General features: G+C 39.8%; 1 protein-coding gene across 1 annotated transcript in view; it reads right to left on the bottom strand.

Annotated features, from left to right (window-relative positions):
• Positions 1–377: 377 nt before the first annotated feature.
• COLEC11 (collectin subfamily member 11) overlaps positions 378–27,347 on the bottom strand; it is a 36,744-nt gene continuing 9,774 nt past the window's right edge. The window contains exons 2-7 of the mRNA XM_032185119.1: positions 20,822–20,977; positions 15,691–15,762; positions 3,331–3,402; positions 2,595–2,648; positions 1,123–1,218; positions 378–949 (exon numbers count right to left, since the gene is read on the bottom strand). Of these exons, the coding sequence (XP_032041010.1) occupies positions 558–949; positions 1,123–1,218; positions 2,595–2,648; positions 3,331–3,402; positions 15,691–15,762; positions 20,822–20,951 (816 nt within the window). The 5' untranslated portion in view covers positions 20,952–20,977 and the 3' untranslated portion in view covers positions 378–557. The remainder of the gene's footprint in view (positions 950–1,122; positions 1,219–2,594; positions 2,649–3,330; positions 3,403–15,690; positions 15,763–20,821; positions 20,978–27,347) is intronic.

The following is a 27,347-nucleotide window of genomic DNA, read 5'->3' as shown; positions in this document are numbered from 1 at the left end:
TCACTTGCTTTAGCTATTAAAAAAAAAAAAAAGTAACACCTTTACATCCAAAAAAAAATACAGTAATATTTGTACTAATTGACTGGAGTATACAAAATATTTGCCTTCTTGCTGAAATATCCCTGTAGACCTACAAGCAATTAACATTTATAACTACAAAATTTGCTAAGATAAAAGAATATCAAGAATCTATTTTTTCAGAAATGATCAGTCTAAAAACTAGAGGCCAAATTCTGCCTTCCCCTACAGTCATGCCATCACATTTGATAACTGTTGTGAGGTCAGAATTTAGCCCCAAACCACTTTTTCTTTTTTAATCTAAATAGTTACATTTTCCTACCAAAAAAAAAAAAAAAAAAAAAAAGCTATGTCTTACTTATCAGTGCTCTTCCCTTCTGAAGGGTAAATACCGATATTTGAAATACCTAAATTGTATTTACAGCTGTACAACACCGATGTCACATACATGTAAAATATCACTTGTACTCTATAAACCTGGGCTAACTTGTACAACCTGCTTGAAAACATTTCTTAAAATAAAGAAAGACCAGACAAGCTTACACATTTTCTTTGTCAAATTCGCACACAAAATACATGGTAATGTGACATGCAACATCATTCCACCCTCCAGACGCCACCATCTCCACACAGTCCTCCTCGTCATAAGCATTGTTGGGCTCCCCACTGCGCCACTTGTTGAAGGTCTGCATGGGCGATCGGTCAGAATAGACAAAATTCCCCTCTTTCTCTAGGTCGTTAATCCCAATGAAAACTCTGGTGAGCCCAGCTTGGTTGATGTACGAGGCAATCAGATTGTTGGCATTCTCATCCTTGGGCATGCTCAGTGTCCCTCCTCTTCCGTGGCAGTAGAGCTGGGCTTCCTTGTATCTTTTCTCTTCCTTCACCAGCAGATATATCTTATTATCTGTCTCACGCACACCAGCAACAGCTGCGGGGGAGGGCAGTGCTGAAAAGTGAGCACTCGCATTTCTATAAACCAACTTACTGTACACCCCAAATAGCTTCACAAATCCGATGCAAGACGGTGATACTCTCTACGAGCAATTCCACCGGTAAAACATAGCAATGAGAGAGGAAAATATTTAAATAAAATTAACCTACCATTTTTTATGAATTTTAATTCCGTCGTCAGCTGGGCCACTTGGATATCCATTTCACCAATAGCCTTCCTTAGCTGGCTACACTCACAAGGAATGCCTATGAAATGATACAGGAACACTGAAGTGAAAAAGCTATCTAAATCCAGTAATTATCTTAATAAGATCATGAAAAGGCCCACACATCCACTGGGAGAGGGACACCTTCCTCATAAAAAATGGCCAGAAACCTGTGGCCTTTGCTAACATGTGCCATCAAATGATTCTCACCATTGTCTCAGCCTAGCCAGAACACCTTATTTTCTTTCCTGTGAAGCTTCAGCCCTGCATGGTTAGTGCTAAACTGAACACAGACAGAAATACCCTGGGGGAAAAAAAAAAAAAAAAAAAAAAAAAAAGATTTTTTTGAACTAAAAATACTTGTCAAAGTTTCACGCGAGTAAAACTGTTCTCTTCAGTCTTTTCTAAAGAACACTTTTTCCACAGCAAAAATCTACCATGTGCATTGTTCACCTGTTCCTCACAAGGAATCTCACACAGCAGATCAAAAAGGCTAATGTTCCAACCATGTAATGCATACAATTAGCTGAAAAATGTAGTTCTGTACATTTCAAAGTAGAGAAGTTACTGTACCTCTTTCAATAAAAGAAGACAATAGAAAGCCATCTATTACGCCAAATTGATATTGGTTTGACAAAGATAATCTGAATGAGAATACTAAAAGGGTAATTGTTACTTCTATGAGTTCAAATCTCAAAAGGAGGATCAATTACATTTTCCAGTTTTGTGTGTAATTATTCAAATCTGCATTTAACTACCCAATTACTCAGCTTAGGTATCTAAGTCAATCTAAGTACTGGGTAGTTATACTACAAAACCATCCTTCTTGTCAATGTATATGGTACTCTGGCTCAAGAATTAGCGTGACAAATTATGTTCTCATGAGAAACCTAATAGATGAACCTTTAGAGCACCCTGCTAGGAAGGAACAAATTGGGCAAAATCAGAAGCCACTTTTGTAAGACTCACACTTCTTGTGCCAGACATTCACCTTTCTTTCTGGAGGATTTGTATTCTTCGTAAGCTCCTGTTGCTACAATGATAATTGATGGAGGGGGCAGTATCTCCCAACCTGCTCCTTTGTGTTGGCTGGAAGCCAGAGAATATACAGAGATGTCCCTTTCCACCAGTGACAAATTATATTGACAGTTGCATTTCAGTTCCCACTGGAGTGATCAAACCTCTAAGAGCTCTCAGACGTTGTTTCAATACACTGTAAGTCCAGCAACTACTGCAGATTCAATAATATTTTTTTAAGTGAATTGATAATATTTCAGTGAATAAGCGAGGAGTAGCTATCTAAATATTTAATTTATCATCATTTCTCTCAGTAATTTAGAAAATATATATTTTTGGTGATGATGCGTGCATCTTCTAAAATCCTTCATATCATAAACAAAGTATGTCATAGAGTACCTGGGTCACCATTAGGACCTGGTGGTCCTATGTCACCGTTATCTCCTTTTTCACCTAAAAACATGAAAAGAATATAAATTTAAAGCATATTTTTAGTTAACAAATAATTCAGCGTTTTATTTTTTTTCTCTAATAAAATCCAAATGTGCAAAGTAGAAGTATGACCAAACAAAAAATAAAGATTTTTCTGTACTAGTCAGTCCACAACAAAGGCAAGCCAAAGCTATGAAACGTGAACACAAGGCATATGTAACAATATTCATTTTTTGACATTCATGGGGTTTACAGAACCAATACATTCAGAAGCTGTAGAGGGAAAAGGGCTGTATATGCTACATTGGAGTCCAAAGCTTGATTCATAATCCAAATGCTTACATAAATATCGGTCCAAATGACTTAACCAAAGTCATTTAAGCATGTAGGGAGCCCATGGAGTATGCAGGATTGTAATTCAAGTCTTGTGGTTCTTAGAAGTCTTCCAAAATATAGCACATCTTCCCATGTACTTCTCTTAAACGTCCACAATTGTCTGTTGGCAATTTAAGTTCCTTAGCCTCAAACCAGGATTTCCAGCTCTTAATGCTGCTGTCAGAGCAAAAGGTAATGGGCTGACAGATCTCAGTTTGGCTGACTACAGTATGAGAAACTCCCTATTGCAATAAAGTCTGAGAGTAGCTAACCAAACATAAACGATTTTTCATCTGAAACAATGCAAAAACGATTGTACTAAGCATACCTTTTGAACCAATAGGACCAATTTTTCCATGCCGTCCCATGCTGCCTTTCTGTCCTTTGTCCCCCATTTCTCCTATACATAGCAGAAAGACAAAATAAATTAACAATGTAAATTAACAATTCACTCAGATTCCAGCATATTTGCAGTACCAGTTTTCACAATGAACAAAAACACGCTATGCTCCCAAAATGCATTGAATTTCAGACGTTTATTTCACTCCTTGTGAAGGACTTATGATTTAAACTTTACAAAGCAATTGACATTAAAGCAGCATACAGGTGTAAATGAAAACAGATCTTAGCTGAGAGCCATTGGAAGAACTTTTGCAAACTTCTCTTAGATGATCATGCTAAAATTATGTTGACAATGAAGGAGACTTCCATCAAAATATGTGGATCAACGTATTGAAACTGTTAGGGAGTGTAAAAGACCTAAGGGATCCAAGCACGACTGACAGTTTCATCTGTCAGTAGTTAGTTTCATCATTAGTCATTAGTTTCATCTAATACAGTAGCTTCACTGTAACTGAGGGCTGAAATTGGGCTTCATAGCTTATTTCCGCAGTAGCAGTCACATCCTTAGTCTTTGTTCTTTCATTTGAAGACTGCAGTAATGAAAAATGAAAACTAATGGAAATTGTATGTGTACATTGACACACACAGATGTTCATACAAATGTGAAGTCTGACAGTAACATAACAAACAGAAATGTTGAATGTTACTTAATTTAAAGACTGTTCTATGGAATACTACAAACAGTAATTGTAGCAAAGGTGCAACTCAAAACTCATTTTCCTCAGTTGTGTTTCTACAAATAGAAAGTAACCATCTACCTCTTAAGGTGAATTGAAATTGTAAACAAATCTGAATGAACCTGCCACTGTCACCTACCTATATATATCCTTGATATATAGCCAGAAATCTAATGTGAGACAGTTTGATTCACTTACTTTCCCTGACTTTGACCTCTTTTCCATTAGTTGTACTTTCCTATGCAATGTAAAGTGAATATTAGAATGGCTTCAGGGGAAACAGAATTTGCACTGGAACAGACAGTTTCTTTTATCATCATTGTCTTCACAAACCAAGCTGAAGCATTGTTACTAATAAAATGTGTGCCACAGTCCAAGTATTAATGTAATTGACTTGAGCTCCTCCAGAGCTCAAATAATAAAACAGATAAAACATGTCTGTTACATCATGCCTGGATTTTCTAGGTGGCATTTCTCAGACATAATGAAAAATAATTATCTTAATGGTGTGAATCTGAGAGAACTTTAGACTCTAATAGCAAAGCCTCATTCTACCCCATATCTACAATTCTCATCTTCAAGTTTAGTGCATTAGCAGTTGACAGAAATTCATTTGCAGTAGCCACTTGATAGCGTAAGTAAAACAGGATTACAAATAACTGAAAGTTTTGGCTTAAACCAGGGTATTTATAATCAATCAACTCTACACATAGTCTACGCTTGTCTCAGCTGCAACTAACATTTTATAGATTATTATTTCCTAATGATACTTCATTTCTGTCATTGGCTTAGAGAGGATTACATGATTTGATTTAGGTAGACTTTCTGAGACCTATGATATGAGACCTAGCATTTTGTTACACTCACTACATTGTGATTGTGGCAGATTTGGTCTGATTTTACAGCCTCTGTGGCCCTGAAAGCCTCAGGAAATAATACGATATCTCATTGTACATTGGTGATACTTTTTCCTGGGTGCAACGCCTGAGAAAATCAATGCTCTGCCATCAGTCTTAGGCCTCTTTGTATTACTCTGTCATGGAGCAACAGTCTGTCATATGACAGTACAACTGTCATATGAGATAGGTTTCCTACTGTACCACATAATATTAACAGAGAGCAGGGATGGAGGGACTACAGGAACAGGAAGTCAAATTCCTCCTGAAGCACCCATCCTGCAGAAACCCAAGACTGAGACTGCATTAGTATTAGAAATATTTAGAAATATTGATACTGCTTGGTTTTTGTTTTTGGTTTTTTTCAATGATTGTCTCAGCCAAGATTGTTTCTTTGCTCAAAGCGACACCTGTTCTGCTAAGTGACAATGTTCTGCTACACAGAAGCAAGGAATCAAACAATCAGGAAAGTTCAGAGGAAAATCTGCTACATGGATCCAGTAACTGAACCTCTGTAAATTATCATAGGTCAGCCTCAGTTCTGGAACTACAACAACTGAAGATTAGTTGTCAGGATGTGGGTTTCAGTGCAATTGGACAGACAGCCACATGTCTAAAACTGGATAATTTTATGACAGATTTCATCCTTCAGCCCAAGCTCAATTAGAGTTGAAGTTGGACAGCACTGTGGGAGACACTAAAAAGGGTTTTATAAAATATGTTAACAACAAAAGGAGGACCAGAGAAAACATCCATGCGTTACTTGATGTGGATGATGATCTCACAAATAGGGATGCAGACAAAGCAGAGACTTCTAACACCTTATTTGCCTGTCTTCAACACCAATGATGTACTCTAGGACTCCAGGTTCCCAAGTTTGGAGGACTATGATGGTGGTAATGATAAACTCCCAGCCAACCCTGAACATGTGCAGGACCCGCAGGTGTTGGTTGTCAAGGACCTCAACGTCAGCCAGCAATGTGCACTTGCCACCCAGAAAGCCAAACATATCTTGGGCTGCATCAAAAGCAGTATGACAAGCAGGTCAAGGAAAATTATTTTCTCCCTCCACTCTGCCCTTGTCAGACCCCACACAAAGTACTGCATTCAGCTCTGGGGCCCCCAGCACAAGACTGCCATGGATATGTGAGTCCAGAGGAGGACGATAAAGATGATCAAGAGCACCTCACAAAGACAGACCGAAGGAGTTGGGGGTTGTTCAGCCTGGAGAAGAGAAGATTCACCTAAATGGGGACTACAGGAATGCTGAGGAGGGACCCTTTTCCAGGGAGTACAGTGGTAAGACAAGGAGTAATGGTTTTAAACAAATAGTGGAGATTTAGATTAGATATTCAGAAGAAATTCTTTTCTCTGAGGCACTGGAGAAAGTTGCCCAGAGAAGCTGTGGATGCTCCATCCCTGGAGGTGTTTAAGGCCTGATCAGATGGGGCTTTGTGTGACCTGGTCTAGTGGAAGGTGTCTCTACCTATGCCAGAGGTATTGGAACTAGGTGAAAAAGGTCTTTACAGTCCTTTCCAACCCAAAGCGTTCTATGACTCTATAAATTCATGCTCCAGCTGGATGCATGTAAGTCTATGGGACCTGATGGGACTCATATCAGGGTACTCAGAGAGCAGGCTGTTTTCACTGGGAGACCTCTCTCAATTATTTTTCAGCAGTCTTGGGAATCTGGAGAGGTTGCACATGACTGGAAGCTGGAAAATGTGGTTCCAATTTTCAAGAAGGGCAAGAAAGAAGACCCTGGTAATTACAGGCCTGTCAGTCTCACTTCAGTGCCCAGTAAAATTATGAAGAAGATTATTTTGGGAGTTATTGAAAAACACCTGAAAGACAATACAGTCATTGGTCCCAGCCAACATGGGTTCATGAGGGTAAAGTTCTGTTTAACAAACTTAATTTCCTTTTATGACAAGGTCACCCATCTAGTTGACCAAGGGAAGACAGCTGATTTAATCTTTTTGGGTTTCATCAAATCTTTTCATACTGTTTCTCACAGTAAACTCCTGAACAAGAAGTCCAGGTAGACAAATAAATAATACACTTGATATGGGTCAGGCTCAAAGGGCTACAGTAAGCGGAGTTACATCGGGCACATGACCAGTCACTGGTGGGGTTCCCCAGGGCTACATTTTACAGACAGTTAATGTCAATGTTTTCATGAATGAATTGGATGTAGGACTAGAAGGTGTTTTGAATAAATTCACAGATTGGGAGGAGCTGCTGACTCTGTTGAGGTTGTGAGGGTGGAGAGGCCTTGCAGAGAGATCCTGACAAATAAGATATCTGGGCAATCTAATATGAAGTTTAACAGGAGCAAGTGCCGAATTCTGCACATGGGAAGGGGCAACCCTGGATGTATGGACCGAATGGGGGAGGGGAGGCTGGAAATCAGTCCTTTGGAAAGGGATCTGGGGGGATGTTGGTCAACAACAAGTTCAATCTGGGTCAACAGTGTGCCCTGGCAGCCAGGAGGGCCAACGTGTCCTGGGGGGCATCAAGCAGGGCATTGCTAGTCAGTTGAGGGAACGGATTGTCTTGCTTTGCTTTGTGCTGTGCTGCTGTGGCCTCACCTTAAGTACTGCGTGCAGTTCTGGACACCACAATATGAGAAGGACATAAAACTGTTAGAGAGAGTCCAAAGGAGGGCTATAAAGATGGTGAAGGGTCTGGAGGGGAAGATGAATGAAGAGTGAATGAAATCACTCGGTTTCTTCAGCCCAGGGAAGAGGAGGCTGAGGGGAGGCCTCATGGTGGCCTGCAGCTTCTTCATGAGGGGAGTGAAGGGGCAGGCACTGAGCTCTGCTATCTGGGTACAGCAACAGGACCCAAGGGAATGGCATGGATCTGGGACAGGGGAGGGTCAGGCTGGGGGTGAGGGAAAGGTTCTTCGATGAGAGAGAGGGTGGCTGGGCACTGGGACAGGCTCCTTAGGTCAGTGGTCATGGCAGCAAGCCTGACAGAGTTGAAGAAGCACAATTGGACACACAATCTGTTTTTTGTGCAGTCCTGTGCAGAATGAGGAGTAGGACTTGATGATCCCTGTGGATCCCTTACAACACAGGATATTCTATGATTCTATTTGATCATTAGCTTTAACTTAAAAGTGTAAATAGTGATATGTGCCAGAACATAACATTATCACCACTGGGAGATGTCTTCTGCATTTCTATGCATCTCAAGCAGCCATCAGTTGATGGGTTAAGTCAGGAAGAAAACACTTTCTCCGAACTGAAAGAAGCCAAATGGATATGGCTTATTGGTCTAATTCATTACTGGCAAGTTCTACAATCAATGATTTCCCTCTGTTTCCAAAAAGGATCAGATTGAGCCACTACTGGATATGGACTCGATTTAGAAATTTTACCAGAAACCCAAAAATTGTTCTCTTATCCTGTATATTCTTACTGGAAGAATGGAAGTAACTCACTCAACCAGCTGAAAATCTATTTTCCAGAATATAGCTTCACTTTCAGAATAGATTCATGGTTTGCTTTAAAGACACAATCCATGGGGCTATGCAGGTTATAAAGGTACTGATGCTACTAGTGGATATTTATCCAATATAAATAGCATATTGAGAAGGCATTTCCTCAACAATCTCAAAAATACTACCTTGCCATGACTTGATCAGGTTGCTCTGAAAGTGACCCGTCTTGCTCTGGACATTTATGGATTATATATGGATTGCTTATGGATTACGGTTACACTGTCAGATGTTTGAATGTTTTCTGATGTATAATAACTCTTTTCAGGCTGCTATACCTGAAATTAAATAACCATATAGATATAATGCTTAAATGCAATGTAATATATTAAAAGACTTAACTTTCGTTCTCATAAATACTACCCAGAAGACAAACAACTACTCAGTAATAGCCAGTAAAAACTACTTGGTCTGATAACACAAAAAGTGTGTTATCTCAAACAATGAAGACATATATTAAGTCTCCTGTGCTCATTAAAAGAACTGTTTGGATTTGGTTTTCTCTTACAGTGACTAGCCCCTGCTTCTACTCCAGGGGCTTGCTTATTCTGCTTCTTCTGCAGAATCAATCAGAAGGCTTCAAGAGAGACCAATCTGCCCTGAGGGTTTCAAAACTTTTTAAACCTTCTGTAAAGTCCTTTTTAGTGGTCCTGTGATTGCCAAAAATGCAGTCTGAAGAGTCTTAATGAAATCAGGAAATGAGAGTTGGAAAGAAATGAGGACAATGAAAGTAAGTCTCCATAGACCAAAACTAGGAAATTTAACTGAGAGTTTGAATGGAGAATGTGAAGCAAGACATCTGTCATTTCTCAGATGAAGGTGATATACACTGCAACCAATTATAGAAGACTTAAAGGATTTCAGAGGAACTGAAGAGAAGGAAATTCTAAATGATCTTCTTGTTGGCCTTTTCAGGCCTACAAACAAGAGAAGAAATAAAACCCAGAGATGAATGGTGGGCTACACAACTGGTGAAAAGATGAGGTTTTGGCACAGTACAACAATATAAAAGGGGGTGTTCACACAGGATGGTCGATCTTTTTAGACAGGACTAATTGGAGCAGACAAGAAGGTGTAAAACTACTTTAAAAAAAAAGAATTGTGCCAAAGACAAATCGAGCAGAAACTCAAATTCACCATTTCACAACAAAATTGAACTGAGCTGGATCAAAGAGGAAAAGAGAACAGTAGTTTACTAGCCAAACTTGAGGATTTAAAGACAAATCAGAAAGCAATTCTTCATGATTTGGCACAATGGATATAATGAAAACCTACCTAACAACATAAATAAAATCATCCCAACCCAGACCACAAGCCTGTCAACTCCAGTGCCATCTTTGACAGTAGTTAGCAGAGGATACTTAAAAAATAAAAAAAAAATGTAAGATATAGAGAAAGCTTACAATATCTTTCCACAGCATACCTCCATAGTCTTGCAGTCACTATAGCCTGACTTGATGAGAACAAACAGTATTTTTAAAGGATACAGCATGTTACAGCATAGCAAATCTACTTTCAGGACTCTTAACTTTTTAGAACCTGACTACTGGAAACCAGAAAATTCTGAATATACTAGTAGACTATGGTACTGCTTTACAGCTCATAAAACTGAATTATCTGTGCCACTGGAGGCTGGTGGTTGGCTAGGGAACAGTGACAACAACCCAGTTACATCTGATATGAACAAATAGTGGATAATCTCAGGTAGCATTTTATGAAGTTGGGGCAAACTCATTTCATCCAGCGTTAGCCACCTGAATACTAGCTTTGTAGTCTAAATTATTTTTCTAAGCTCCCTTGATAGGCAATGGAGAAATGAACACCTCTCAGCAGTGATCCATCCCACTCATTATAGGCAGGTATTTTAGTGACAAAGGGTATCTTTAAAAGCTTGGCATAATAAACAGGGGGGGAAAAAGGAGAAAAATGTTACCAATCAATGCTGACTAGAAGTCAGAAAGGCTAGAAAATTTGTAAAGGAAGCTATAGGTAGTACACAAAAAAAAAAAAAAAATAAATAAATAAATAAATAAATAAATAAATCCAATCTAGAAAGGCAGTGGAAAAGTTTAAACCATTTTAAAGTACATTCCAAACAAAAGCAGTGGAAATATCATGTTCCATTCCTGGAAAGGGGTTTCCATTTAAAAGCACAGTTACACAAATAACTACACTTACAAAATACATACCTTGCCAGAGTTATGTTAAGAACCTAATACCCAACTTGTTCATATCAGTGGTCCCTCTGACTCAACACTCTGATTACCACAGTGACAGCAGGAGGTGTAATACAGAGAGATCATGCAACCCTGGCTACTACCTGCAGTCCACTGAAGATGGCGATGCTAAATCTGTCTCCCAGAAGCTTCAGTGAGTGCCTCCTAACTTGGATATGATGGACCTAGTGAACAGCAGGTCACCTTACTCACAGCTCTCAGGATTCTGCAGACCTCAATCATATCCTCCTCAGACTCCTCCTTGCAGCTGGAAGAGTCTCAACCTGTCTAGCTTCTCCTTACAAGGCAGTTTCTCCATCTTCACATTTCTAGTGCCCCTCTCTAACCTCCTGTATAACAAGCCACACTTGTTACTTGTTGCATGTCAGGTTTTGATAGAGAGCAAAATCAGCTGCAAAGAGCATCCTGTTTTGTTATTGTTAACTTTTCTGATGATGAGCAGAGTTTGTTGGCTTTGGGACTGCTGCTAATGATTTGAAAGAGGTTCTTGAGTTTTAAGTGACACTTCTTTTGTTTGGCATCATGTAATTATGGACTAAATTATGTATCCCTAAGGTCCCTATGCAATATATTTATTTACACGGAAGCCCATCTGCCATGTTCTTGTCCACTCAGCTTAGCACAGGTTTTCTCAAAATCCCACTGTGTTCTGATGGAACTGAAAGATAGTTCTGAATAAGATACCCACTTTGTGAATCCACAACTGTCAATGTCAGGACTTCTATATGGAATTCTGCCTGCAGCACTCCTTAGTGAGCAATAAATTCATGTAAAAGTTGACTCAGAAATGTGAGGAATTGATTGATTACATATTAATGAGCAATCAGTAATACTAAAATATAAATTAAGATATTATTACCACTCTTTAGAATTTGATTATACAAATGACTGAGCACTCTGGCTCCTATCCAGATAAATTAATGAGTCTTCTCTCATACTTAGAGGCTGTGTCTGTACTAGTAAGCTAAATGCCTGGGACAGTTTCCTAGCACTGAGAAACAGGTGGCCAAGAATGGGACATTCCACGGTTGTAAATTGTCTTTTTCTTCAAACTAGGATAATCAGTTGCAAGCTGTTCACTGTGTTAGCTCCCAAAATGTGCCCAAGAATTGTCTGAGAAATTGTTAGCTGCCACAAGCCAAAATCACACCATGGACTGTGCTAACACTGCAGAGATAGAGAGAGTTGTGTTTCATGCCCAACACTATTGCATGACTGTACTTAACACACCCATATAAACAGAGCATGATGCATAAAGGCTGGAATGAAAATATTAAAATAATCTATTTTCATATGGTTGTAGCTCTAAAAGAAATTAAATATCTAAACACATTTTTAATGTCCTGCTCTTTTGATTATGGTTTACAACACTAAATTCACCCTCTCCTTATTTTGATTGACATAAACAGAATCTATGCTACTCTGAGAATATTCACAGTATTGTATTTTTACTGAAATATCTGTTCAGAATTTGTAAACATGTAAGTTTTGGTCTCACAGATAGGACCAAATCTAAATCAAATAATTGACTTCGATCCCAACTTGGGAGTGTGCAGTCCAGCTATCAGAGCAAGTGGAAAAGTTATGTCCATTAACCTCACACCCTAAAACTTGCATTGCACTACACATTACTTTTGTCTGAATCAGCCATTTTACTTGATCCAGTGCTCTATGCTTTACATAAGGCTTACACAGTTTTAAATTCTGCTGACATGCTATGCATCATAATTGACCTATACAATTAATTATAAGCAATGAAGAAAGTAAGTGGAATTTAACCTTAATCAGTGCCCAAAGACATCAGGATGTCTGATGTCACCTGAAACATCAGGACACTCAGAAACAAATTTATTTCAAGAAAGCAGCAGAAATTTTTAATAGTTATCAATGTCTGAATTACTAAAATATGAAAATATTATGAGGAAAGGATATGACAAAAAAATCTGCATAACTTTCTAATTTTGAGATGTTCACTTCAGGTCAAATATACCATAAGAAAAACATTTCTTATGTATGTTATTTATTCACTGATTATTGTACTCCTGAATTCAATGAAACTAAGCACAAGTCCTTCCTGAACTTGCCTGAACAAAACAAAGAAAGGGAAAGAAACAAGAAATAAAGAAATAAAAAGTGTGATTCTGATATTGAAAATTAACAACAAAAGTACAAAACTCTCCAAACATTACAGAATAATAATCTTTCCCTTGTGTAAACCATCACTTACTCAAATAGCAGCAATATACAATGAAATGTGGTAGTTTCCATCCATAGAAGGAGCCAAATGTTATCCCAACAAGACAGCAATTATCAAATTTCAATAGAAATATGCTTAAAAACTACAGGAGGTCAAATGTGTTAACACAGTGACTGCAGTTTAACAGACTACAGAGAAACACAGCACAGAAACAGAGCTGCTGTATTCATCCATGTATGCTTATAGAATGAGTAAAATGCAAAGTGAGGCAACAATTTTATCCCCCTTTCATTATTCACTAAGCTATGTGTTAAGTACCTGCATCATGGATCTAAGCTTTCTACCAACTGAGATTTTAAAATACTTGGCCAGAACGACAAAGGACATCAGTGATGTATGCCCATCAAGAGATCAAAAACAGAGAAAAAAAGCAAAGCCAATAGCAGGTCACAAATAGATATTAGATAATCTGATCAGGAACAGTTGCTGAATTGGTTATTTTTGAGAACACCGTACTTAAATTTCTTACTATGTTAAGATATAAGTGTTTACTAAATATTCCAAGAACATATATAAATCAGATCAAATCTGGATGCAAAAAAGAAAGCAGAAAAAATATGTTGCTACCAAGCAGTAAGGAATTTTGCCTGAAAGCACAGTCTGGAAAAATATAATACAGAATGCATTAATATTTAAGTTTCTTTCATCTCTTTTCTGTTTCAAGTACATTTTCTTGCAGTGAATTTTCACTTCAGTGTTTCCTCATGCAGTTGCATCAGAATTTTGGAATTTTGGAGATATAAAAAAAAAAATGGAAAATTATCCTAATTAGTAGAATTCACCAAGCTTTCCTTTTGACAATAATTTTCCAAGTAAATGCAACATTACAATATAAAATTATATAAATTAGATGTTACACTCTGTGTTGTCTGATCATACAGCAGTACTTCCATTTCTCAGCCAATTCAAAACATTTTGAATACATGACATACATCAATCATCAAGTCCAATTCCTGGGTCCACACAGGACCACCCCAAAATAAAAGCATATTTTTGAGAGCAAATGTTTATTGAATTTCAGAGGGCTTGGTGCTGTGACCACTTCCCTAGGGAGCCTGTCTCAGTGCCCGACCACCCTCTTGGTGCAGAACCTTTTTCTGACACCCAGACTGACCCTTCCCTGTCCCGGCGCCATGCCATTCCCTCAGGTCCTGTCACTGTCCCCAGAGAGCAGAGCTCAGTGCCTGCCCCTCCTCTCCTCTCGTGAGGAAGCTGCAGGCCACCATGAGGCCTCCCCTCAACCTCCTCTTCCCTGGGCTAAACAAACCGAGTGGTTTTATTTAGCCTGCAGAAGACAAGGATAAGAGGGAGATATAACTGCAATCTTCCGCTACCAACAGCAGCTTTGTAGCAGCCTGTTTGATGCAGCCTTCTCTTCTCAGACATGCACAGCATAAGGACAAGAGGCAACGATCACAAGACAAAAGCAGGAATTTTTCAATTGGCCCTAAGGAAAAGGTCTTTTATAATGAGACTGGAGAGCAGACCTGTCAAAAATGTTGTGGAATCTCCATCCCTGGAGATTTTCAGAAGTCTGCTGGACAAGACCCTCAGCAACCTGACCTGAATTTGAAGTCTGCCCTGTTTTAAGCAGGAGATTGGAATAGATGACCTCCATATCACCTTTTAACCAAAATTATTCTGTAGTACTTTTACTTCTCTTCATGCTGCATTACCTTGTAGGAGTTGAAATTCTAGTTTCCAATATTTTTTATGAGAGTTGTCCTTGAAGGTTACATATTCATATGGGAAGTACACAGACTGAACATACACACCTCATGGGAGTTGTAAGTTTTTCAATATGTTTTAGGGGATGAGCTCTATCCGTAGATCTTGGTCCCAGGGGAAATTGCAAATATTAGGTTTCTGTAACTGCCCAAAAGAACTACGTAATGGATCATGCATCATCATAACGACGTTATTACTGTAAATACTTTGAAAAAAGGCTTGTAAATTAATTTTGGTAAAAACACCAACACTCTTATGACAGTAATGTCAAATGTTTCATTTCAGTATTGAAATAAAAGGTTTTTACTATTCCTAATATGATTATTTTTTTCAGAATATGCAACTCCTGAAAAAAAAAAATATATGAAGGTTAAATTTCCTCCCTGTTTCAAGAGGAAAACAAATGTGAATAGACAGAATTTCCTGTAAGACAGAAATGCTGTGTTTCCCCCAGCTCTATAACTGAATATGATTGAGCACTATTCCTCTCAAGAGCTCCAAATATTTTTCAACTACAATGCAAGCAATGTTAATACCATCTTTCCATAAATACTACTGAACTGTGATCTAAGAAATGAGGAATCACTCATGGCCACCCCTGCCTATTAAGGCTTAATGCCTTCCCACAATGGTTTTAATTAAGGTATTGTGAGTGTTCACATTTACAAGCAAAAGGAAACTGTACCTCATGATTTCTTCCCTCTGTTAAAATATGAGGTTTGCATTTGCAGAAGGCATTATGATGTCTTTTTTTACAGAGACCTTACTAAAAAAAAAAGAAATATATATTTTTTTTCCATGAACCTTTTGGACCAAAAAGCAATAGCTAGTTTACAAATGAGTGTGCAAACGAATGTAAGGTACATGGAAACACCTAAGGATGTCATCCAGCAACGGGACAGAGTATTCTCATCAACATTACCTCAAAAGAAAAGGTAGTATTTGGTCAGAAATTACTTTCAAAACATCTTTTCTCCTGAAATTACCTTTTTCTCCTGGAGGCCCAACCCTGCCTGGACGACCTGGTGCACCTTTTTCCCCCTTTTCTCCAGCCTCCCCTGCCGACAAAAAAGGAAATAAAAAGAAGAATCAAATTAAGCAAGAACTATTTTCAGTTGGTGTCAGTGACGAGTGCCATTGCCCTCACTGAAAATACAAGCTTATTATAGCAAGGGGAAAAAAATAAAAGCAGATGAAACCTGACTCAACAGTTTTGTTTCATGGACTTTTCTGCAATGGAAATAGAAACTGACAAAACCAAAGTCAGTATGTTATCAAACTCTTATGATTCTAGTTCTGTGGATGTTACTCATATCACCAAGCCCCCTCTGAAAACACTACCACAACACAATTTTGTTCAGCGGAAGCCTCAGAATCTGGCCTCAACATAGCACATGTTCACGTTCCTTCTGCTGCCATGATCACAAAATAATCTTGAGTTTCTACCAAATGTTGTTCTTTTTCAGCAAAGCATGCTGAAGGACATGTCTGTTTCCAGTGATAATGGCTTAACCATAACCTCAAATTATTAAAAAAAAAAAAAAAAAAGTTTATTCCATGTACTTAGTTATTGAGTAAGGATGGATCTATAGGAAGGCATTGCTACATCTGTCATTTGCAGGATAATTTCTGAGCATTAAACCATTAAACGACATTTACTTAATCTGTGTTCTTTCATATACCATACCTTTTAACCTTTGTGGTCTGAACCATAGTGCATTGTATTTATAGTTATGTGGCTCATGGTACATGATACGTATTCAGCATACTTAAAACATAAGTTTCCATAAGTGTGTCCCTCACTTGTGTCTTTCATTGTATATTTGGAGATGCTTACATTGTTTTGACCCCTACTGTTGTTGTTTGCCAGGGACATAAAATTTAAAATCTCTTAAACAGAAATTTAAAGAATGATTTTAAAAGACACCTTTATTAAAAAGAAGTATGTGAAGGAGGGGAAAGTTCTATGACTTCCACAGAAAATAACATGTAAGAATCTAAAATCCAGAGCTAACACAACAGGCTTAATGCCTCAACTCTGTATTTCTGTAGAGAGTGAGCATTAGCTGCTCTCCAGGAAGCCAAAGTAAGCACCATAGCAGGAAGGGAAATGGTTATCATGTACCCCTCAAGCTCTCCGGCATATCTGGAAGACGCACTTTAGAGAGGGACCGTGTATAAACAAGCTGAAACATGGCATGTTTCAAATATGCAGCCTCCAGCCCTCTCTCCTTATTGTAGACATAGGTGGCTGTGAGCTGAACTCAGCCCTCCATCTGTTATATTTTCCTTCTTGAGGCTACCAGTAAGCTCCAGCCCATCTTCCCTGCCTTCAGACATACAAAAAATAGGCCATTCTCTGACCTTAATGAGGACAAACTTCACATAATCCCCAGTGGATAATATTGTTAGTATGAAACAGGCTATTATTTGGCACATTTGGGAACGTCACCTTTTTTTATTACCAGGTAACCAATAGTCTTTGTATGATTGTCTTTCCCCCCTCAGGGCTGGTTATGAGTTCTTTGCTTCCCAAAGATAAATCCTGACAATGACTTTTTCCCTGCTCTCTGGAGGCTCAGAGCAGGCTATTACAGCCTATTGCTTTACATGTTCTTCAGAGTGAAAGCTGTGCATTAGGGATCAATAAAATAGATCACTCTTGCTTCAGGCCATTACACTTGCCTGCATTTATTCCTATAATAAGATGACACTGCATTCCTTACTGTGGATGTTTAAGAAACTTTCCCTGGGAGGAGATTACCACATTACAGGCCCTGCTACAGACCACTTTGCAGGTTTTGTTATCAGCTGTTTTAAGCAGCAAGACCTTGGCTAAAAGTGTCAGCGGCCAGTTCAGCTTTGCAGTGTTTAAGCCCCCATTTTTGCTATATGTACCCTGAGCACTGTGCAGGTGTCATGAACAACAATATATATATATATGTATACATATATACATATATATATATATGTATGTATAGTGTATAATTAACATTTTTTTTTACCTCTTTATTCCTGAATTAGGAATAACAAACAAAAAAATAAATGAACCTCGGGAAAGACACCTCTGCTCCGCTGGTCCCTTTCCAGTCTCCAGTCCCTGTACTGTTCTTTACACCCCATCCTTTCAGTGGAGGAGGAGTCTATGCACTGTGGTTCCTACCCAATGGCTCCAGTTTAGCTTCCTCCACCAGTTGCAGTCCCTTTGCAGCTGTACCTCCTTCTCAGAGTCCTCTCCATCCCTGCCCAGACGAGCTCTTTGTCCCAGCCCTGCTACATGAACGCCCACCTCCTTCCTTAGTGCTCAGCAGCAGCTGAGGCAGGGTGAGCCCAGCAGTGCTCCCCAGTGTTGTGATGCCCCACATCCCCAAAAGAAATCAAGCTCTATTACCAAACCAAGCTGCAGCAGGACCTGAATATCAGGCACAATCCTGACACTATTGCAGACTTCTTGTTCCGTCATCTCTAAGAGCAATCCCTCATGATTCAGACGATAAATCTTACTACTGATGTCAATTTGCCTTCTCATGTGAATTCTTTGGTACAGGATTTGTCTCTGATTCTGTTTGCAGTGTGCCTACCTTGAGTTGTACCATCTACTGTAATAAAAATTGCATGCCAAAGATCAACTCCGTGAGCTATTAAGCATTCCTTGGCTGGGGATAACTTTCCTCCATTACTCATATTCCCTGTGTAAGTAGAAGCATCAAGTGGGGGTGTAGAAACAAAACAAGGTGGCAAAACAAGAAGCTAAGCCTTGAAAGATTTTTATGTGTAATGTTTTTTCTTTACAGTAAGTTCAATCTCGTGGACCTAACAAAAGAAACAGGAATTTAGGAAGACTATTAATGAGCAATATAGTGAGGCTTTGCCATCCGTATCTTCTTCACACAAAATGCACTTTTCCTATTATTAATATTGTTGTTTTTTTAAAACACGGATCATTCTGCTGTCTGGATTCTCAGACCCATGGTATTTTTCCCTCTCACATTTTATCTTTCTCCTTTATAAAGTTGAGGTTTGAAAAAAAAAAAAAAAAAAGAAATGCATCCCAGACCTAAGCCACTGACCTTCAACTCATTTGTGCCTTTTTTCTATTCTGGGTGTCTTCACTGGCTTTCTTCATCTTCCATTTCTACCTTCATTCTCATCTCATCCCTCTTCCGATAACCTTTTATTCTGTGGGGTCCTAATTGGCTTTGTGTTATTTTCTTTTTTTTCTTTTTTTTCTTTTTCCTTCTGGTTTCCAGACTCTGCTCAGTCTCATTCTTTGTGCCCTCTTTCCCCTTTTATCTCCTCCTGCTCTTCTAAAATTTCTACATTTCACTCCCCTACCTTTGGGTACTTTTTCCTGGTGTCTTTTTCATCAACCCCCACTCAGGCTCCACTCTCTACACCATCTCTTCTTGCACCTAACCTTCCCCTTCTACTTTTACCTTTCACATATCTCATAGTCTCCCTCACTTCTTCCATGCATTCCCAGCCGGCTCATTCCTGGTAGTGGGGTAGGGGTTCTTCCATCACTGGGTATCTTGCTCAGCAGAGGAGGAGCTGGGGCAGGTCTAAGAGCTACAACAAGCAAACCCCACATTGTGTGGGAGCCAAAATCTGGGCACATGGCCTCATACAAGCTCAGTTTAAAGGAAACCTTGGCCACTGAAATAGATTAGAGTTGTGCCAGTGGGGGACAGCAGTATCTCATTACCAATTCTCTGAGCCAGTCCCACCAACAGCATAGCTGGGGCAATGACAGCTTTTCAGAGACTTCACATTAACAGGGGCTGCGTCAGGCCATTTTGTGCTTCGCTAGATTTGTGCATCCATCTCTCTCACTTTCACAATGTCTTCAACTCGTGAAGCGGAGTGAAATCATTAGCGCATAATGGTTTTCAGGCTTCTTTACTGCTCCCTGGCTCAGGTTTGCCTTCTGGCAAAGGACCAAGATTATTATTGCTGTGCTTATGTGTTTAAAAAAAAAAGCCACATACAATAGTAATAATGGTCCTCTCGTAACAATGGTAATTACGGGTGTTAATTTTGACTGATAACACAAATAGGAAAACTAAGGCAAAGAAGTTACAAAGCCTGACAATGACTGACAATTACTTTGAAATGAAAGATTGTGATGCTCCAGTTCCCAGTGTTGTGGCCTGATCATTTGATGGATCTGTGTAACTTTACACAACATGTATTTACCTTGATTGTGTTGTTCTCTGAGTTACTTAAACAGCACTACCTTATGCCTATCACACTGCAAATATATCAGAGTGGAACAACTTTACTCAAGGCTTAGTCAAACTCAGATTTGGATGTAACAGGCAAGTGCTGTTCCTCCCAGCTAGAACATTACCCTCCAGTAGAAATACCATAGCCTCCACAATGTACATTACTGTTATTGACTACAATAATGGGGCTGAGATTTCACACTGTAGTGGATGCTGTTGCTTTAAAATGTTAATTCTTCCCAGATGCTGATTTCTTTACTGAAATTTACTGATCTACTTTAGTACATGTTTTACTATGGAAAGATCAATAATTTATTATGCCATATTTTGGGCAACAGTTTGGGGGCATATTTTGTGAAAATTGTGCTTTTCTCCACAGAAACTATAGAAATGCCAAAAAGACTAACTTTATTTTTTTATTTCTGCTAAAAGGTACTTGGGTATTTAAAATCAATGGAAACTTAGCCCAAAGGAAGACAAGTTTAAGAGTAGAAAATACAAAATACTTCCCTAGTACGTTGCAAAATGGCAATGAAAGCCTCTCCAGGTATAACATACAGCCTGATTTTACAGTATGTTTTTCTGTGTATGTGCACCAGTTGTGTGCATAAACACAGAGAAAACAACTAGGCAGAGTAGCAGAGGAACAAACATTAAAGATCAGAAGCAAGTTTGTGAAATTTTGGCATGCATTCTTTAAACCATGTTGATTTTAACAGACTTAAGTTCATCTTAAGGACCTTAAAACTCCATATATAAGGAGGCTACAAACTGGACAAATAAGAAAGACACCTTCTTTGTCTCTGTAAGAAGCTGTCAGTGCAGTGGTGCAAATTAGCCTGTTAGAAATAATGGATTAGTATTTGAATGATGCAGTAGACTTCCACATTACCTTTGAGGCCTGGGACAAGGATTTGAACAGAGCAGGACTCCTCTGCAATATGTTGAGGATATCCAGACCTTAGCAGTGACAGGAAGGCAAGGCTAATTAGAGTCACCAAGAAAACCAGATCTCTCTTCATAATGAGCACTTACAGGTCACTGACTCCTAAACAAAAGAATGAATAAACAGTTATAAGAATTCCAAAGACTTTCAACAGCTTCTGAACATATGCAGCAGCCTACTACAAATACGATATATTTTTGTATGCCATAACCCACACAGCATGAGAAGGATGTGTACAGGTCCTCCAAGCAGGTTGCATGTCCCACAAACGTATGTAATATATGTAGCAATGCATTCAGCAGTTTGTTTTGGTATTATACTAAGATAAAGTTCAGAATAAATTTAATTAAGAAGGAGAAGATTAAATAAAGACAAACAAGCGACACTGTTCACTATTTCTCATTGTAGGCAGGAATCTGGAAATGTCAAAGGAGAAGATCTAGTGTACAGGCTTGCATTGCAAGATGTCAGTACTAAGTTGTCACTTAGAAGGAATGCATAGTGCTCTAAAGAGGCAATTCAGTAGTGATGAGACCAACCTAAAGGCCTGAAATTTCTGTTCCCATCTGCCTGAGCACTGAAATTGTGCCCAGTAAATTGTCTGATACAATAGTCCTCTTGTAACTCAGCAACAGTGGGAGGGAGATAATATTTCACTACATCATGCAATGAAGTTACATCAGAGCCTTCAATAAATCCTGAAAAGGTTCACCCCTGAAACATACCCTCATCTAAGCTTACAAGTGAAATGACTTGCTTGATATTAGGCTGTAAAAAGATCTCTTGAAAACAACAGTACAGAAATGGAATTTTTGTGAAAAGACCATCAAAAGCTGATATTTAGGAGGTCTACAGAAATACCCTTTGACAAAAGTGTTATTTATGTACTTATGATGTTTTTCCAGTCCTTCTTTCACCAAGGTTTTGTACTACACAAACAAGCTAGAAGTTGTATCAGGGTTTCAAGACAAAGTCTACATGGATCAGTTTTTATAGCCCTGACAGAGCTGTGGACATTTTTCATCCAGAACAAGATTGGCCTGTATTACTTTCCACTTCCTTATTTCCTTCAAATAGTAGGGTTAGATAAGGGTAGGGGTAGGAACAGTACACAGGACTTTACATCTCAGCATGCTGGGATCTAGGAGGGTGGATCTGTTATTTTGGGGGTGGCCTGAAGGAATAAATGCCCTTCAGCAGCAACAGGAGAATAAGGAGCTTCAGGGTGAGAGGGAGCTGTTGAAGCAAATACCAAAACAAATAATGGAGAAAGAGGAAGGCAAGCTGCCCTCCATGTGCAGCAAAATACAGTTTTGCCCATTCTATTACTTGTTCTGATTTTAAATTCCACCATCCCCTCTATAATGTTTCCTGGATGTCTCAGCAGCAAGGCTAAGTAAATCAATTTAGAGCTGGGGGAATAAGTTAGTCCTCTGAATTGCTGTCCATTTTGTGTTTCCATTATCCTCTAGGAGATAACACAACTGGACCACAGCAAGGGAGTCAGCTGGGAACAGATTTCATCTTCCTCCTCACAAGGAGAAGGCATAGCATGAATTACAGTAGAGTACACTGTGAGCCCCTTGTAACCCAAGTCTCTTCACCAGTTTTCCCTCTAAAAGACAGCAAGGTACAAAAGGAGGTTCAGGCTTGAAAAAGGCAGGTTGTATGCTCAGACTTGGGAAGAGGTCGTGGATCAAGAGACCCAGGAGAAGGTGCCCCCTCACAAAAAAAAAAAAAAAATAAAAAATAAAAATAAAAAAAAGATTCCACTAAGCTGCAGTGTAATGATTTTAGTTTTTAGGCCTCTGCTTCAGTTTTACATTAGCTTTCAGTCTAGTAGATTACAAAACAGGCAATCTTACAAAAGATGTATTTTTTACACTCACAACATTCCTGCCAGACTTCTAAATACTAATGCCATTTATAAAAGTCTCTTCTCATAGCTTAAGGTGTAGGCTCTGGAGGAATAACACACACATATGCAGATGTTTACAGTATTTTTTTCCCCTTCAAGAGTGCTCAGCTCCCAAAATTTTGCTTATGCTGCCATAAGTAAAATGACTGCAGCTCATGCATACATGTCTGAATCAGCTTTAAAATACCTAGCTCAGGTATTGCTAGGAGCACACAAACCCACAGAAGCACAAACCTCAGCATGGGCTGCTCGAATATTTAGGCCACATTAAGTTTTGTCACAACTGCAGCAATATCACTCATGGCTTCCCAAGACCACAATCAAAATTGGATTTTTCTACCCCAATGATGAGGAACCAGAGCTGAAGGAGAAGGTATGTAATAGAGATGGACCTGAGAAACCAAATAGCAGAAGGGAGGAAAAACAGAAATAAAGGTAATGGAAATATCAATATTGGATACAAAGCTTATAGTGCCATGGAGAAGAAGCAACCAGCCCAGCTCTCCATGGCTCTGACAGACAAAACCAGCAGGAAAATATTTGCTGTGCTGCTGTTCTCTGCTGTCACAGAGGTTGCCTTCTTTGCCCATGCACAGAGCCAGCCCTGACTGCCAGAAACCAGGTCAGGCCACCGGCCACCTCACCTGATGTCTCTTTGCTAAGGTTATGCAAACCACTGCCCACATTGTATCACTGTGATAGCACTCTTCTCCCACATGTCTTCACGTGCATATTGAATTACTTCAAATACATTAGGTTTGAATCCAGCCACGTTTCCCCAAGAGGAGATCCCAACACACAGGTAGAAGGCACTACATCTTAGTGAACTTGGCAGATTAGAGGGGCTCACAATATCCACAGTAGGTAGTCCTGGCTCTATTTGACAGGTCCATGATTCCCAAGACAGCAAGTGAAAGAGAGAGAGACAAAAAAATAGCCAAGAGGAAATGTTAAGAAAGGTAGAGTTGGTAGAATAGACTCCTTCCAACACCTTAACTTGTGTTTATCAGCAGAAGCCAACTTTGAGGGATGGGGAATGGGACCATCCTGGACCAATAACTGGAAGGGACCTTCGAAGATCATCAAGTCCCATTTGCCTGACCTCTTCATGGCTAACTTTAACTTTTTATATTTAGAGACCAGAACTGCACACAATAATCAAGTTGAGGCAACACCAATGTTAAATATAGTGGGAGAACCACCTCTTGTGACCAGTTGTCTACACTGCATTTAACACAACCCAAAATACAGTTTGTCCTCTTGGCTGCTAGGGCGCACTGCTGGCTCCCAGTGAGCCTGCTGTCAACCAGCACCCCAAGGTCCCTTTCTACTGAGCTGGGTGTTTCTCTAGATCTTCCCTTCATGTCTTGTAGGGCTAGACTGAGTGAGGACTTTGGCATTTGAATATCAGTGCTAGAAGACTTTAAAGCAAGGGGAGCCGTGCAACAACAGACTTTGCAATGCCAAGTTAGGGACCACCACTCCTTACAGGGGAAGGCAGGGAGTTGTCACTGCCTCAGCCAGCCAGGAGTACTGGCAGCAACTCAGGCCTAGAATTTCCTTTCCAACACCTGAACATAGATATTTATCAGCAGGGGCCACCTTTGAGGGTGGGGAATGGGACTATCCTGTACTATAACCATATTGCAGAAAGAGAGGACATGAGCCCTGCCTCAGCCCACAGCCCAAGAGCATGGCTGGTGGCCAGCCTGCAGGACATCCCACCTTTTCCTTGAAGCTGGGGCATTTCAGAAGCCAGAAGATCAGACAAAGGCTTTCACACCAAGCAATTCAGGTACTCAGCTGAAAGCCTGAAAAACTGGGCAGTTTCAGCACAAGCATCCAGCAGCCGGGTGATAAGGATTCTTGACAGATGAATGGGAGAGGTGAATGAAGCTGCCTGAGATAGAAGGAATTGAAATTAGGAGGGTGCTCCAGTCTCTGCATCAGTGGAAATAAAAGCAGCACCACCTCAGACAGTTACATTTTATGGGGCTTCAAACGTAACCAGACTACAACTGAAAGATCAAAGCTTCAGGGTATGTTAAATATTCATCTGCCTTTGCAAACTCCTACACAGCTCAGGCATGAGACAGGCATCAAGCAGCAGAGAACTGGCATGGCTGCTTTGTGGCTCTGCTCAGCAGCCAAAAATGAAGGATTTTCTCATCACATGAAACATCCCATTCACCATCCCCTGCTGCTGCTGCAGAGTTTACAAACCCCAGAGACACCAGGGATGCACCTCACGCTTCCTCACGATAGTCTGACTCTCCAACTCGCACAGAAAATGGACTGTCACAGCACAACCTTGAGGGAACCATTTCAGAAAATAGCTCCTTGGTTTTGGGGCAGGCCACAATACCCAGGCCCCATGTGAACACTCAGGATATTACCTTGGTCTGAAAAGAGTCAGTAGCATAGGAAATCTCTGAAGAGGCTGCAGATTAAACACTTTTATAGAGTCGGCAGCTGCAGTAAAGGGACAAATTAGTACTAGAAATCAAATCAGAAACACTGTGGATAACACTTTTTCCACCTTTTCTTTTCCTGCTTTAAGAAGAAACCTTCTCTTCCGCAGCTAAAATGGCCTTACGTGATTGAAGTAAAAGTTTGATCTCTGTGTATGTACTATAGGAGTACCTTTCATTTTAAAGTCCTAGAAAATTCCTTGTCTTTCTACATTATCTTCGAGTCCTTTCAGACCCAGACTCATAAAGCCATTTGGAAAATTAAAGCCCACTGAAAGTAGTCCTCAGAAAAGGGTACCAGTGTGTTTTTCAAACACCATCTCAATCCTTGCTTTGGGGATTTCTTCAGCATTAGAATAACCAATATCAGGAAGAAACCCAGCACTTGTAGAAGTATGAACGCTTTCACACTCTTTATCATTGAATGGTTTGGGTTGGAAGGGACTTCAAAGATCACCCAGTTCCAACACCCCTGCCATGGACAGGGATACCTCCCACCAGACCAGGTTGCTCAAAGCCCCATCCAGCCTGACCTTGAACATTCCCAGGGATGGGGCACCCACAATTTCTCTATGCATGGGTTGAGTCAAATTTACAGAATTTATAATGGTGCTCATTAAATCAGAGCAAGTGGAAAGCTTTGAAAAAAAGAGGAGGAGGAGGAACAGGAAGCATTTACATGATTTTCCATTAAAAAAAAGTTAGCCACGCACCTTTAAGAACAATAATTTCATAACAACTTTGGAGACATGGCAGCTTTGGGGAATCTGCCTGGGTTACTGAGAGATGAGATTTATGGAACAAGATTTCAAGTTCTTTCAAATCCTTGAGAGAGCATTGGGGAACACCTGAGGCAGAGCACACCAGAGGCTTGCAAGAAACAATGCTGGAGCCAACCAGGACACCTGGCACTGGGTACTCCTTGAACCACCCTGTTGTGGATGGAAGGTGGATGGAAGGCTTCGACACCACTTCAGCAAGGAAATGGCTGAAGTGTGAGGACCCTGCAAGTGCCAGCAGCTGCTCTACAAGGGGTCTTACTGACCTGGGTTAGTTTGGACCTAGAAGCAGCAACACAGGTGTTCTGCCTAGCTGAATCTAAGTCACTGAAAAATGCAGCAGGAAAATGATGCTCACTGGCATTAATGCTCAGCTGGTCAAGAACAAAAGAGACTATAGCCCTCTATAATCCTATATAATTCTTCTTTGAGGTTATGATTTTAATTCTTCTTTGAGTTGCTTTTAATTTACTGACTTATTTTCTCTCATTATAGAAAATAGAATTTAAAAATCATAATTATGCTCTGTTCTCAGAGATCTGAACTCCAGGGATCTGAGCTGAGTTTTCTGCATCCTGAGTTGACTATATATCCTGCTACAGACAGACATGCAGATCTGCAGAGGCAGCCTGTAGCTGGAAGTAATACAACCACATTTGAGGGATGATTTTGAGTCAGTGCTACAGTTTGACAGCTTTCAGCAGTTTTCACTCCTCTGACTTCTCAAGTCCATTTCACCCACCTCCCGGACCTATCTGGCAGCCTGTGCATCCTCAAACACATGAGTAGGCATGCCCACAAAGTGATGCCATCAAGATGTCAGGCTGTGACACAGACCTCGCATTGTTTCAGACACTCTGAACAAATAAAAGACAGATTAAAAAATAAATAAGTTACCTGCCAGGATTACGAAGGTAACACCAGAGGCAGGTTTTGGGGAGAAACAGGAGGCAGCAGAACTGACAACCCTCCAGCCACATGCATGCAGGCTGCTACTTTCCAGCACATAGCCTGAAGGCTATGGATCACCCCCTGGAGAGGATGTCTTTCACACTGGAGATGAAACATGTGCCACTGACCTTTTCTTTCTCCATTACAGCCTTGCTGATAACCCTAACCTACGGATGTTTTGCGTAGCAATGTTCCTACTTTATCTAAGTGTTCTCTCATTTGTCCTCCCAGCTCCTCCATGCATTACCTTGGGTAATCAAGGGTTCACTCTTTAGCCAAAATACGAAATCAGAATCAGTGGTAATGTTGTTTAAATGCTAAAATGATCATCCACTGTTTAACTTAAAAGCCCT

The sequence above is a fragment of the Aythya fuligula genome, chromosome 3 (genome assembly GCF_009819795.1).
Source record: "Aythya fuligula isolate bAytFul2 chromosome 3, bAytFul2.pri, whole genome shotgun sequence".
NCBI lineage: Eukaryota > Metazoa > Chordata > Aves > Anseriformes > Anatidae > Aythya > Aythya fuligula.
The sequence above is the reverse complement of the archived record's forward strand: the minus strand, read 5'-3'. Positions and strand labels throughout refer to the sequence as shown.